This window comes from Aphelocoma coerulescens, chromosome 3, assembly GCF_041296385.1.
Source record: "Aphelocoma coerulescens isolate FSJ_1873_10779 chromosome 3, UR_Acoe_1.0, whole genome shotgun sequence".
Classification (NCBI taxonomy): domain Eukaryota; kingdom Metazoa; phylum Chordata; class Aves; order Passeriformes; family Corvidae; genus Aphelocoma; species Aphelocoma coerulescens.
The window spans coordinates 106,602,199-106,617,426 of record NC_091016.1 but is presented as its reverse complement, the minus strand read 5'-3'; the positions used below and the strand labels follow the sequence as shown (position 1 = coordinate 106,617,426).

Here is a 15,228-nt window from a genome sequence, read left to right as displayed (position 1 = left end):
GATTTATAAGAATGAGTAATTTTAGAAGTAAAGAAATTACACTGTACAATTTAGCAGTACATGTGATTTTTCTATGTAAGCTTATCTAAATCTATCTGACTGTGAACTTGGCATACAAAATAGAAATGTAACATGTAAGCTAAAAACAGAAGAGAAAAAGATGACAAAAATTCATGTATGAAAACAAGTGTGTTTTGAATAAGTAAACTTTGGGCTTTCCTGCAGGATGGAGTACAGGTAACTGAGAGTGGAAAATTTCATGTTAGTCCAGAGGGATTCCTCACCATTCGCGATGTTGGAACAGCCGATGAAGGCCGCTATGAATGTGTTGCCCGCAATACCATAGGCTACTCCTCTGTCAGTATGGTGCTTAGTGTAAATGGTAAGATACATGACTGTGAGGTATGAGTTAGGTTATTAGTTTTGTTCCAATTGCCTAATCTGTAAGATGAAAAAAAGTTGTCAAAATACTAAACTAGTTATTTTATTCATATTTTTATTTTTCGCCCATGATTCTTTTCTTTCTTTTTTTTTTCCCTATATGAGTAAGATGGTAATGTCATAATCTCTCTAGGAGTAAAGCTCCAAAACCAGCTATGATTTGGGCTCAAGTTAATCTTTCAACTCTCTTCTTGAGATATTATTTAGAGCTATTAGAATTTGCTAGTCAAATATCCAGTCTAGTTTTTAGTGATAACTTGACAAAAAACTTTTCGGGCATCTTCAAAGGGACACTTATAGCATTTTGTTGAAAATGAGGCTGCAACTATTGCAAAACAGTTCAGGAAAGTCATACAGACCTTAAGAAGCTAAAAAGAGAAAACAGAAAGAAAAGGAGAATATTTCATCTTTTTCTAATTATTTGAAAGTAATAATGGCAAATAATAGTTATCAACTATTATTATGTAATAAGTGGCAATAAAGCAGCAAAAGAGGCTAAAGAAATAACTTTGCTACAAAGATTGACCATAGTGCTTTTCTGACTTACTGACTAAAACTGCTAATTTTTCAGTTTAATTTTGATGGAAAATAAAAGAAAACTATGATTTTTGTCTCTCACTAGGGAATATAAGATGATAGTTTTGTATCTTTGAAAAATTAGTATACAACAGTGATTCCTTCAGTATTTTGAAGATTGGTGTGAAGATTTCTTCAATATATTGGATATTGTTTCCCAGTGTTGTTTGGGATATTCTGTATTTTGTTTACTAAATTGATAAAGACATATCAGTGATTTTTCTAATGTATTGCTTGCCATGGTATCAATCACATGGTATCAATAAAACTATGATGTTACCTGCCTTAGGTTGCTTTTAGTAGACTATTAATCTATACTTTCTTCAATGAAAAATATTTCTTTAATCTGTAAAGATTATTCAGGAGAAAAATTGAAAGGCTAGGAATCATTCAGTAATAAGTTTCCATCTACATGTATGAAGTCAGTAAAGGAAAGAAAGTCCATGCAAATCAGTTAGTCTGACTACTCTGGAGATGCATAGCAAAAAAAAGTTTTTGTTTAGGAAAGATTAGCTAGTTCTCAAGTCATTAAGAGCCCTGAAAAATGTAATCATGAGTTGAAAAAAACCGCAGTGGAAATGAGTTTCATTCACTTAGTACAGGTGTAAATTGATCATTCTCATCTGCTGAAATCAGCAAACTACAATACTTGGTGATTTGCAATAATTAATTGTAATGTGGTTAATTTCTTCTAAACTGTAGCATAAATAAACCTAAAATTACTGAAACTACACTTAATTAATCTGCACTCCATCTGAAACGGTGAATGAAATTTCTCCTTCAAACTAGTGGGATATGAGACGCTGTTTTGCTACGCCTGCTTTAAAAACTGAAGCTCTCAGAGGAGCAAGGAGGACAAGTGGACAGATGATAAATATTGGTTAATTGCTGTGTGGATAGTATTTGTAATGCCACAGCCAGAAATGCCTAAAAATTTGCATGTCAACATCTGTTTTAAACAAGGCAATGTTTTATGAACGTTTCTAAACCAAAACACTTTCCTAAGATTGAGACCAAGTAAAGGCCAGTGTATAGAAACTGGGGACAGGTTTTGCTGTCTGTGTTGGATAATATTTTAAAGATGCTTTTCTTTAGTCATTTTCTTCTGTCCTTTTCCGTTGTTTTGTAAAAGTCATTCCCCTTCCCTTCCCAAATCAAAAAAAATATTGTGGGAGACTCTTACAAGGAGCTTTAACTTCTAATATTTATCTGTCTAAAAAAAGAACTGCTAGCACTAAATAGTCTAAACAAAAATCAAGTACTGTATAGTTAACATCTGACCAAGGTTTATAATTCAGCCCATGTATACCATTAGTCAGAAAGATAGCCCTGCAAGTAAACACCAAGTTTACATTTAATGCAGACAGCACTAAGGAAGGTAACCAGTCACCAGATTTTTGCAGACTGCAATTTTGCACTCTTCAAGTCATTCAAGGCACACAAACATTCTGCAACAACTAAAATGTAAAATTTAAGCCTGTAAATTACATTTCTTCCTAAAATAAGTAGCTTATCTGATAGTGTTTCTGTATGGTTGCTATTGAAAATGAAGCTGTCAGTCAAGGACAGTTGGTAATCAGGAGAGATTAGGGACTATGGCCCTCAGGCACTGTGGAAAGGGTCAGCTCATTTTGGATGCTGGGAATATATTGCCAAAAGCCTGAGACTGTCCTCAGGGCACAGAAAGGGGCTCCATCTACAGCTATAGAGTTCCAGGGACTGTTTTATTTGACGGTATAGATGGTTAAGTTTGATTAAGTGGGTCTAGACTATGAAAGTCATGTAGACTAAGCTGCCACTTAGGAAGGAATAATGAAAAGTTGCCTAGGAAAAAAAAAAGTCATGAAAAGCTTGTACACAACAGTTTGTACATCTGCTGATTTTATTCCAGTATATTTGCTTTGGACTTTCGCCCTACTTTACCCTTCTTCCTGTGTGACTTCTCCAATCTAAACACACTCTGGAAATTGTTAGCTGTTGCCCCCAGATCCGGTAATTCTTAATTCAGACTGAAAGAAAGGTTATTAGTCCTAGATATGTTGTACAAACATCCAGCTGCAACTGAGCACTGCATAATAAGGCCTGTGCTTTATTGAGTTTGCAGTGCTGTGTATAGTTGTTAAATAGTGTTTAAGCATGTGATTTTTAATCTAGTATTAAAAAGATAATTTTAAAGTAGGAAACAAAGTAGTGATCTAAATCTAAAAAATATTTACTGCCCTTTTAAGTTAATCTGTGTGTCTTATTATACTAAGATCAGGAGAAGAACAATGCTAATTTATGTTCATTCAATTATGTAAATTATGTTCATTATGTACCACTTGCAGCATATTCCTCTAAGCCCTTTAAATTCTTACATTGAAATCAAAGGAGAAATCTGCGTTGACTTCAGTGGATATAGGTCAGGCTCTTGATGCCAACACCTGAAACCTGATAATACACACACCAGAAAAAAAACCCTTAATGATAATAATAATTCACTTTTGTTTTTTATCATTTACACTTGAAATTGTAGGTCTAATTAATGGACAGCTAAACACTGTATGCACTTTATCTTGGTTTTGAGTTATAAGCTTGATGACTTTTAAGCTTAGGTTAACTTCTGTTTTAAATGAATTTTGTTCTACTTTAATGTGCTGTGATAGAATTCCAAAATGGTTAAGAATTTTATATTTGGATAAACTAATGATGGAAGAACAAGGGTTTACTTTGTAGAACTGAAATGATGTCGTGTCTAGACTCTGTTTTATGGAAGTATCTTTTTGCGTGTGGCCATTTAGGCAATAACATGTGAATTCCTTTTTCCCCAGTTCCTAATGTCAGCCGAAATGGAGATCCTTTTGTGCAAACATCAATTGTGGAAGCAATTGCAACTGTAGACAGAGCAATAAATTCAACACGTACACATCTGTTTGACAGGTATCTCCTTTTTTTTTTTTTATTGAGAAGTCAGAATTAATTTTGTATATACTAGAAATACTGGGAGATTTATTAAACAAGAAACCATTTTATTACTTAAAAGACATTGTTAGTGTCTGGTTGGTTCTGAAAATACTAACAGTTTAACATGTAAGGATTCCTATTGTTTATACACTCCTGCTGAGATCTCTGTTCACTGCAGCAGTTCTTCCGCTGAGATAATGTGTATTAAACTGCTACTAAATATTTAATTACTACTAAATATTTAAATTTTTATTATTTTATTGAATTTTTTTCTTCTTGGTTTGCCTTCCGTTTTGAGATGAGTAACCAAGGTATGTACTAATCACATTGCTGAACATTTACATGATTTATGTAGTATTGTTGTTTTGTAACTCCTGTGTACACTTACTATTTTTTTCCAAATTATCTATCAGTCGTCCTCGTTCTCCAAATGATTTGCTAGCCTTATTTCGATACCCAAGGGACCCATACACTGTTGAGCAAGCAAGAGCTGGGGAAATATTTGAAAGGACATTACAGCTTATTCAAGATCATGTACAAGATGGTCTAATGGTTGACCTGAATGGAACAAGTCAGTATTCTTTCCTTATTTTTCTATTTTGGCATGTATTTACCTTTTTAAGTCATTATACTTCAGGAGACATTAATTTTTTAAGGCTTGGTCCCAACTGCAGAACGATTACATTGAAATCAGTGAAGTATTTGACTTTGCAAAACTTTACCAAATTCCGTCTTTTGTTTGCACATTGTTCTGTATATAACTCTAAGCTCTCCAAGTGGAGTGTTTTTTTTCATGTTGGCATATTAGGAAAAAGTTCAGATTCAGATTCTTCTGCTGGTCAAAATCAGTATAATGGAAGTGCACAACACATCCTGTTTGTTCATTCCCTGTGTGTTAATATATTAGGACCATTGTCTCATAGCAGAACAGACTTTTCTGTTGTGTGTTAAAAATAAGCAGTGTTTTGTTTCTGTTTCTTTAAGAAAAACCATTTAATATCAGCATGCCATGGCAAGGAGGAAAGATGACATAACAAGAAGGGTTTATATACCTGACAAACCAAGGTCTCTGCATGTACCACAATAGTATTCAGAGAATTATTTGCTGCTTTATAAATGTGTGTCAGACTAAGCTAATTGCTTTGTTTAACATTGACCTGATGTAATGAGAAATACAGTTCTTGTTGCTTTTTATAACTAGCAAAAAAAAGTGTGAGGTTTATTTTTGCCTTTTAGGTATTGCATTCCAATCAAACCCATGAAGTCCAGCTGGAGTACATACAGCTAATGTGTGTAGATATATGCGTGGATAGGCTTTAAACACAGGACTGAAGCATTTGGAAATAATAATAGAGTTTTAGGAGAGCTTTGGAGACTTGAGACATAGCCAAGAACTACACTGACAATCTAGAGGAAATACTTTTACTCATTATATTCTTTTTGATGTTTATAATTGAGTATTTATTGTAACTTCTGAAAACTATAACTCTGACCATGAACTAGCAAGTATTTATAAGACAAAAGACGGCAAGCTTTTGTGAAGTACTGTCACATTTGCTAGTAAGAGAAGCTTGTTACTCATTATTAGAGCGGAGTAGATAATTTGTGATGAATTGTTTACCACAGAAACTTACTCAAAATTCTTTGAAGGCTGATGTTTTATAAGAGCAACCCAGTTTCATTTGGTTCTCTGATTAGATGCATATGCAAGAATATTGAATATATATGCTGTGAATATATAATACTAGCAATAGATAAAATATGATGGGTGAGAACTGGTTAGCTGCTTTTTGCTAGGATTCATAATAGTGAAACACCTAAAGTTTCCCAAAAACTGGCATTAAAGCCTACGGATACTAGTTAATAAACACAAAATCAGGCAACTTTCTGTGATACTAGAAATTATGTTTGCAACCAGAGCTTGCTTTTCAGACCTACAGAATCCAAAGAAACCTAGCTTTTAGGGAAACTTGAATAGTAAAATAAATCTGTCTTCATTGAAATTGCCCAATATTCCGATTTTTAATAGTAATTTTTGTCCTTATTTCATGTTATTTTGGAATGCAGACCCCATGAAAGGTGTTATATAGCACTTTTGCACTGGAAACAGTTGAGAAATGTGACAATTTCCCAGTCAGAGACTTTTCGTTTGTTGTAAAACCTTTGAATATCCCAAGGAAAGACTATGGGGCCAAATTCTCCTCTGCCATGCCAGACTGTGTAACAAGGAGAATGGCCACAAGTTGATGCTTTGGAGGTTCAGATTAGATGTTAGGAAGCAGTTTCTCACCAGAAGGCCAGTGCAGCACTAGAACAACTAACCCAGAAAGGTGGAGGAGTCTCAGACTTTGAAGGTTTTCAAGCCCGCTAGATCAGGTATACAGCTATCTAGTGCTGGAAACAGCTCCACTTCAAGCAGGAGCTTGGTCTGGATAAGAAGTCCCTTATAATCAGTATTTCTATGACTCTATGAAACATCTTCCTTGCGCTTTGAAAAAGGTAATATGTGAATTGAGCTAGCTAGCTTCTAAGCACTGGAAATGCTCAGCACCCAGCCATTTAGAGAGCAGAGGCAAAGTTAGTGCCTACAATGTGATGGGTAATTAAGGATTAGCAACTGGCATCAGAAAGCCAAAATCTAATCCATAATGAGATATTACATCCCACTTGAAATTCTAAAGAGAGACCCTGAGCCTTTTATTTTAAATTAGTACTGAAGGTCATTCCACCCAAAAGATTCACTGTTGAGTTTTGCTCACAACTTGATTTCAGAAATGGGGGTGGCAACCAGGATAACCACAAATGTTTATTTGAATGAATAATGGTCATAAGCAAAGAACTCCATAATGAATGAAGATCATTTAAACAGGAGTGTTATTATAAAGAAGTTTTCTGGGCGTAGTTCTAGAATTAAACTGGTAGCCAGGATATTTTAATGTGCTATCAATAATATCCTCAAAGAGTTTATTTTACTGCATTACCAAGTGGTGCTTACAGGTTTTGCTCTGTGGTTTGTTTTTCTTTTTCCTAGTATGGAATATTCCATCAAAAATTTTCTGTATGCCTACACGAGCATGTTAGCTTTGCCTAATGCAAGGACTAAGTCCCTGATATCTTTGCTTTGACTTGTAAACCGTGTGGAATACTCATAGCCTGAGGCTGAGAAAACAGCTTCCCTGGCTGAGCACAAGTCATGTCCCAGCTGGGCAACTGTGAGCAACCCAGTTCCTTTCAAGGCAAAGATAAAGCTGGGCTTTAAGCAGTTTGTTTGCAATTGCCCTGCATTGTGGAAATTGGCAGAGAGCCAGTTGTGCCTAGCACACATTTATGTGTTGAATTTAGATGAAGACCATTGTCTTCACAGGCACACTGGGAGCTCAGGACCAAAAGTAACATTCCCAGCTGTGTGCAATTAACTGGTACCAACCTGTTGCAGAACTGCTTTCAGTTCATATTCTTGAGTGTCTGCCATCATGCTGGGAACCCCTCAAGCCTGTGGGAACACAGTACCACTTTACACTCGCTCATTTCCTTTTTTCCTTTTGTCTTTATACTGCTTGTTTGGTTTTATCCCTGACAGCAAGCTTTCCAGGTCAAGATCTGTGATGGTGTATGATGGTTTCTAGTTAGCTAAACGTACATCTACGCTGCCAAATATGCCACCTCCTGGACTTTTTTCCTGGATCCTGGAACCTCATTCATCCACACTCTATATCTGTTAGTCATTCACGGTGTGCCTTTCGCTTTGGATCAGCAGCTCCTATTTGAAGTTGTCCCCACTTACAGTGCTTTGGTGTGATTTGTGATATGGTCTTGAACAACGTGAATTCTTTTCAACGTAAATGAAAAATTTGGTCTAGGCCCACATTCAGTCCAGGAGTACAAAGTAAAGATTTTCTGAAGGAAACCTACTCCTGGATAGAGTAGGCATGTCTTACTCAGCAACAAAAATTTCACTTTACTGACACATTTCTGTTGGTCTACACAAGTTGATATTGTAGATGTAGCCAGAATTTTTTCCCCTTGAAATTAAATCCAAATACTACTAAGTAAAAATCACTTTTACAATGATTCCTAATAGGCAGCAAGGACAAGACCCAGACTGACTCTTCTGCTGTTTGCAGTCACCCAACACTGTACTGGGAGGCCTTATGGTCTTCAGTCCTTCCACACACCATCATACCGCAGCAGAGATCATGCAGCACATAACCTAAGTTTGAGGCTCTAAAAACATAATTCTAATGAATTACAGTATATTTTTTGTATATATTATTTTTCTATGAACTGCAAAAAAATCGCAGGAAAATGGTAAGTATGTTTTAGTCCCAGAGGTGAGTGGTGTGGATTGCAGAAGAATCTGTGCCAAATGCTACAAAAACACTACTTTTCTATAGAAACTTGTCCAGGGTAATGTGAATATGAGTTACTCCACAACATTTATCCTTGAGATCATTCCATGTTTGGCTCTATTGCCAGTGGTTATTTTATTTTTTCACTGTTTTTTTTATTTTTTCTTAAAAATTGCAACTTTCACTGTAATAAATAAAGCAAAACAAAATAGTAATGTTTAGTGAATGAGCAAGTCTCAAAAGTTAAAGTCTTGATGTCCATTTCAGTGTTACAGACATTTTTAAAAATGTTTTTACTAACGTGAGGAAAATGTTCTATTTGTCTCAATATGAGGCTTTTATTTCTGAAAATATCTCTGCTTTCCTAAGTGACCAAATAAGTAATGAGCTCATTTTGTGATCATTTTGTAAAAGTTGCACTTGAATTGGCATTTTTGAAAGTTTCCTCCTGACCTAGTGGTGGTCAAGTTGTTCAAATGACCTAATGCTCAAATATACATATATGATTATTACTTTTCTTTTCTAAAAATAGGGATGTTTAATCTGGTGGGAAGTGTAAAATAAAATGAAAAATAAAATAGCAGTTCTAATACATTCGTGATCTGTGGGGGGACCATGAGTATAAATTCTCTGACTGTTCTCTTTCTCTCTTTTCTGTTTCAGGTTATCACTATAATGACCTTGTATCCCCACAGTACTTGAATCTGATAGCCAATCTCTCAGGCTGTACAGCCCATCGACGAGTGAACAACTGCTCAGATATGTGCTTCCACCAGAAGTACAGGACACACGACGGAACATGCAACAACCTTCAGCATCCCATGTGGGGCGCTTCTCTGACAGCTTTTGAACGTCTGTTAAAGTCTGTCTATGAAAATGGATTTAATTTGCCTCGGGGAATTGAACCCAGAAGACTCTCTAATGGCTATGCACTCCCAATGCCTCGCTTGGTTTCAACTACTCTGATCGGGACGGAAACCGTAACTCCTGATGACCAGTACACTCACATGCTCATGCAGTGGGGTCAGTTTCTTGACCATGACCTTGACCTCACTGTGGCTGCGCTAAGTGAGGCCAGGTTTTCAGATGGTCAGCATTGCAGTTCTGTTTGTACAAATGATCCTCCATGCTTTTCAATCATGATACCACCAAATGATCCCAGAGTTCGAAATGGTGCACGCTGCATGTTTTTCGTACGCTCCAGTCCAGTTTGTGGAAGTGGCATGACATCTCTCCTGATGAATTCTGTGTACCCACGAGAACAGATCAACCAGCTGACTTCATACATCGATGCCTCCAATGTGTATGGCAGTTCGGACCATGAAGCGCTAGAAATCAGAGATTTGGCGAGTCAAAGGGGTCTTCTGAGGCAGGGCATTGTACAGAGATCTGGCAAGCCCCTTCTTCCATTTGCCACTGGCCCACCAACAGAATGTATGAGAGATGAAAATGAGAGCCCAATACCCTGCTTTTTAGCTGGTGATCAGCGCTCTAACGAACAGTTAGGTCTTACCAGCATCCACACACTGTGGTTTAGAGAACACAACAGAATTGCCACAGAGCTACTGAAACTCAATCCACACTGGGACGGTGACACAATATATCATGAAACACGCAAAATTGTTGGTGCAGAAATGCAACACATAACATTTAGCCACTGGCTCCCTAAGATCTTTGGAGAGGTAGGCATGAAGATGCTTGGCGAATATAAGGGTTATGATCCCAGTGTTAATTCTGGCATAACTAATGAGTTTGCAACTGCCGCTTTTAGGTTTGGTCACACACTCATTAATCCTTTTCTGTATCGACTGGATGAAAACTTTGAACCTATTCCACAAGGCCATCTACCTCTTCATAAGGCATTCTTCTCTCCATTTCGGATTGTAAATGAAGGAGGCATTGATCCGCTTCTAAGGGGATTTTTTGGTGTTGCTGGTAAGATGCGTGTCCCGTCACAATTACTCAATACAGAATTAACAGAAAGACTCTTCTCCATGGCACGTACTGTGGCTTTAGATCTGGCAGCTATGAATATTCAGAGAGGCAGAGATCATGGAATTCCTCCCTACCATGATTTTAGAGTTTACTGTAATCTTTCTTCAGCTCAGACTTTTGAAGATCTGAAAAATGAAATTAAGAATCCTGATATCAGGGAGAAACTTAGCAGGTGAGCCTGAGGTGAAGAAAAAGTCAATTATCTAAATGTGCATGCAAAAACCACAGCTAAATGTCTTATCTAGAAAAAGATACTTGCTAAGAAAGACTTAAAGGGATATTTTAGGAAACTTCCATCAGTACCACAAAATAGATGTTAACAATTTCCATGTGCAGATAATTTCTCTACTTCTACATCTCTGTGAACAGTAAGTTAATATATACTGTATATGTTAATGAAATTATTAATTTGAAATGCCTAGTTTTGTAAATGCTGTTAAATATGAGTGCTGTTTCAGTGTAAGGTCATATTAAATGCCAACTTCATGCAAGTATTTAGATGTTCAGTTCCATTAATTCTGTACAGTGAAACAAACGTCAATATTGTCCACTGTACTTTCATGTGGACATGAAAGTCCAGTAATCAGTTCTTCTTTAGAGATTCAGTGTTTGAAATTAGGTCTACATCTACCTGCCACCCCTAGCTTATCTGCCCAAAATCAAGGACAGAGAATTAGTCACAGCAACAGTAATGGAAAAAGTGTGTATAGAGGGACAGGAAAGAAAAGCTATAAAAAAGAAACAATTCCAAGAAATCAGAAGAAAGCTTCTAGGAGAAAAAAACCTGCAGGGTAGACATGCAGATCCACATGGTATATACAACCTGCATTGCAGGATTTCTTGCATATACACCCACAGCTTGTTCACAAAAGATGTAGCGCTGTCACTGCATTTTCTCCTGGGAGGTATTTGTATCCCTTGCTCTTAGCTTCACCATGTACTGATTATTTTGTAAGTATAAAATATTTGTTATTCAGTATTTGTGTTTTTCAATTTATAGGTTGTATGGCTCCCCACTGAACATAGACCTATTTCCTGCTCTAATGGTGGAAGACTTAGTTCCAGGGAGTCGACTGGGGCCAACTTTGATGTGTCTGTTAAGCACACAGTTCAGGCGTATTCGGGATGGAGACAGGTACGTTAAAATACCATGGAAATCAAAATGAATTTTAAATTAAGGATGCTTAATCACAGTTGCAATGTCATGTTTTCAAAAAGACCTCCATTTTATGTTCAATACACATTTAAAACATTGTTAGAAGCCATGATTCTTTATTATATGGTGAATGTCATGCTGACCCCCAAAAACATAACAGCCAACACTTGCTGAGTTTCCTTCTGCCAGATATTCAAGTCACTTACCTTTTTGAAAAGTACATAATACTTCTCTTGCTGTTATTTAATTATTTTATTGGCAAAGAAATTGTGGTTGTTACTTAAGCATAGGTTGGAATAGTATCACTCTGTATATATAACCCCTATGCATGCTACAACACAATCCATCTGTGCACCAAAAAAGTGTTAAAAGCAAACAGGTTAATCCAAAGAACACAATTTGATAATTGTTTTTAAATTATTTTATATGCACATTGTAAGCAATTTCTCATTTTCAGTTTTTAGAGTACCTGAAAGAAGACAATAGTCATTTCTCTTGTCACAGCAGCCAGATCTCCTTTGCACACTTTCAGCGCACTTGTTCAGCATCTGAAAATCAAGGTTTCCCTCATTTTAACATAATTTGTGGCCTAGAATCCTGTTCTTTTTATGGCATGAGAGTACAAAGACTTAGGCTGATTAATTCCATCCTAATGAAAGAAAAACAGAGGAAGAATTAGGAAATTAGATTTGATTCACTTTATTTAATGTTATTTTCTTGAATTAAGTTATATAAAGGTTTTTTTATTTTTGTAGTCAATAACCCAAACCTTTTTGTATGCTTTTTGAAAGAACCCCCAAACTTTTTTACATAAAATATGTTTAAAAATTAATCTGTGAAGCATACAGCTCTAGGGCCTGGAGGCAGAGAGAGTAAAAGGAGAAGAAATATATGCAGTATGAGCCCCAGCTTACTGGTGACAAGTAACTATTTGTGTCACAACAATCTATACTGCTCTTTCTTTGTATCTGTTTGCATTTTTTCAGCAGAAGCACTTTTTCCTGTTTTGTTATGTTTTTGGTTTTTTTTTTATTTTCTGAAACAACATTTAGAAACTATAGGCAAACATTGAATACTTAGGAAATGGGATTCAGCTGTCCAAGAAACACAAATATTTGGAAGCAACATGCCAGCAAATAGTAAAATATTATTAGGCATTATGAAAGCAACTCTCACTTCTTTGAAAAGCCTTTTCAGTGGGCAGAGGATCAAAGCTGGTAACACCATGCCAAGCAAATGTGTCTGTGCATGAAAAAGGAGTGATATTTGAAGGGAGCCTAACTTCATGTCAAGATGGAAATTTGAGAATCTGATTCTAGTACTTGGAAATTCACTGGCCACTGTCCAGTACTTTATGAAAATGATACACTAAATAGGTAAAATTAAATTTGTTGACCATTCTTCTAAGGTTACTCTAAGACTGGTTTTGATTTCTCATAAAGTTTAAAGAGTCTCCTATTTTTGTTATGTTTTGTTTTGTTTAAAATATGTGGGGAAAAATATCAGTATTGATACAGCTTTGGGAGACAGAAGCAATGTCACAGTGAGCAGTTCTCATGTGTTAGAATGGTGTAAAATGTTTTCAAATTCTGGACAGTAACTTAAGAAATTTTCTTTTCCATGTGAAGCTTGCTTTTTATAGTAATGTATTATTTATATTTTCTATTAATAACAGAATTTTAGCCCTTTATGTATGAAAAATGAACTGTTTGAAACCATAGTGTTTCCTTCTTGAATATAATGGATTAACTGAGCATGTATTAGAAAGTCCCTGAATCAGTATAGTCATAAAAATAGTTTAACAGAAAAAAAATCATTAGTAAATTAAATCATCTCACTTATCTTGACAGTAAACTGGGTAGAGATTAACCATTCTTCTAATCTCAGCAATTCCATCAAAATATTTTCATAACCACAGGAAAGTTGCCTACAGAAAGAAATCATGGTCGTTTAAGTTTCTTCATTAAAAGATCCCTTAACTTGGTGGTCTGGTGCCATTTTACATGTCCAGAGATGCCCAAGACATTGAAATGAGACTAGAAGAGAAATCAAAGAATTTCTTGAAGATTTCATCCTTTTCAGAGTGTGAGCATAACACCACCTAATGCTGAAGTGACACTAGGAACTTACATTTTTGCATTTGGATCAGTCCCTTGATACAATGCAAAGTTGAGAACAGGATTTATGAGATAATTCATTTCATTCTGAACACAGTATTGAGATATCTTTGAGAAACTGCCTCTTGTTTTTTTCACTAGCAAACTTGTCTTTTCTGTGAGATTACAGGTTATGGTATGAAAACCCGGGTGTGTTCACACCTGCTCAGCTCACTCAGATCAAGCAGACATCTCTTGCCAGAGTTTTATGTGACAATGGTGACAACATAACCAGGGTACAACATGATGTCTTTAAGGTGGCTGAATTCCCACATGGATATAGTAGCTGTGAAGATATTCCTAAATTGGACCTCAGGATGTGGCAAGATTGCTGTGAAGGTCTGTACAGAGGTGGATTTGGGGGCAATGATGTGTGTGCAGTTTGTTAAGCGTCTATTTTATTTTAAGAAGATATTTTACTATATTTTGGGTTTTGGGTTTTGTTAAGATGTTACAAATTCTAATCTGAAGCATAGCCCCTGTTAAGTGGGAAATCATTCCATATTTTATATTAAATAAACACTGTAAAAAATAGCATAGATTTGAGCATTGCATGGTGTAGATAATTGTTTACTTGTTTTCTTTCTTTTGTGGATAAATATTGTTCATTGCCATCTCCTTCAAAAGTTAGGAGCATGGGGTGATTTTTTTTTCCTGAGAAATAAGCTATTTTTCTCCTGAAATAGGATTTGCTTAGCTGCATGAAGCACAGGACACTGCTTGGTGGCCTGTATGTTGGCTTCTGTCTCACAGATTTTCTGTGTGGCCTCTCTTCAGCCACCATCACATCAGAATTCACTGCAGCTGTAACATAGTTAGAATCCATTCCCAAGAGAATCTTCTGGATCATGCAGAATGATTTTCAGTAGCATCAACAACAAAATGCTTCAGAGAACATCACAATGACCTCTTCTTATTGAGATCTCCCTGACAATGTTGTTACCATTTTCTTTGGACAAAATTCAATGACATGCCCAGGCTGTAAAAGTATACTCAGAAATTTTGGGAACTTTTCTCTTGAACTCTGACTATTGAGAAATTGCTGTCAAACAAATTACTAGTATGAAAAGCCTTGCTCTTATTTGAGAGGATAATGGTAGTATTGGTTGATAATTATTAGAATCTTATTATTTCCCTGATATATTTCAATACTAATATGTTGTAGATTTGCTGATGAAAGGTATCCAGATCTGTGTTCTTCATCTTTTCTATTGCTGATTCTCTTGAGTTTACTACTGCTGAGTAGGCTATTTAATATTCTGTTGAAAGATATGCATGAATAAAGAACTGGTGGATTGCATTTTTGAGAGAAGTCACAATCTTCCACTAGTGTCTTGGCTATTTAACTCTTATGGTAAGATGTAATTGTCCACGATGACAAAGTTCTTTTGTGATATGGCTCAGAATTTAAAGCAGGAGGCAAAAGTTGAACTGATGGAAGATATCTCTTCAGGCTGCTACAGATACAGTAAATACTGAGGAAGGATTTTAAGTGCTGTGATTGTACCGTGAGAACACACTCTGATATCATTAGCAATTAAAAAAATAGACTGAGATTTACTATTCAAAGTTACTGCATAACTTAGCTTTTAAACTGATTACTTAATTGTCT

The 15,228-nt window shown here is 35.9% G+C and overlaps 1 protein-coding gene across 3 annotated transcripts in view; it reads left to right on the top strand.

The window, feature by feature from the left end:
• PXDN (peroxidasin) overlaps window positions 1–15,228 on the top strand; it is a 90,637-nt gene that overhangs the window by 61,227 nt on the left and 14,182 nt on the right. For all 3 annotated transcript variants that reach the window (XM_069011513.1, XM_069011512.1, XM_069011516.1), the window contains 6 exons: window positions 226–382; window positions 3,828–3,936; window positions 4,374–4,531; window positions 8,973–10,476; window positions 11,305–11,439; window positions 13,747–13,955. In XM_069011513.1, coding sequence (XP_068867614.1) covers window positions 226–382; window positions 3,828–3,936; window positions 4,374–4,531; window positions 8,973–10,476; window positions 11,305–11,439; window positions 13,747–13,955 — 2,272 coding nt within the window. The remainder of the gene's footprint in view (window positions 1–225; window positions 383–3,827; window positions 3,937–4,373; window positions 4,532–8,972; window positions 10,477–11,304; window positions 11,440–13,746; window positions 13,956–15,228) is intronic.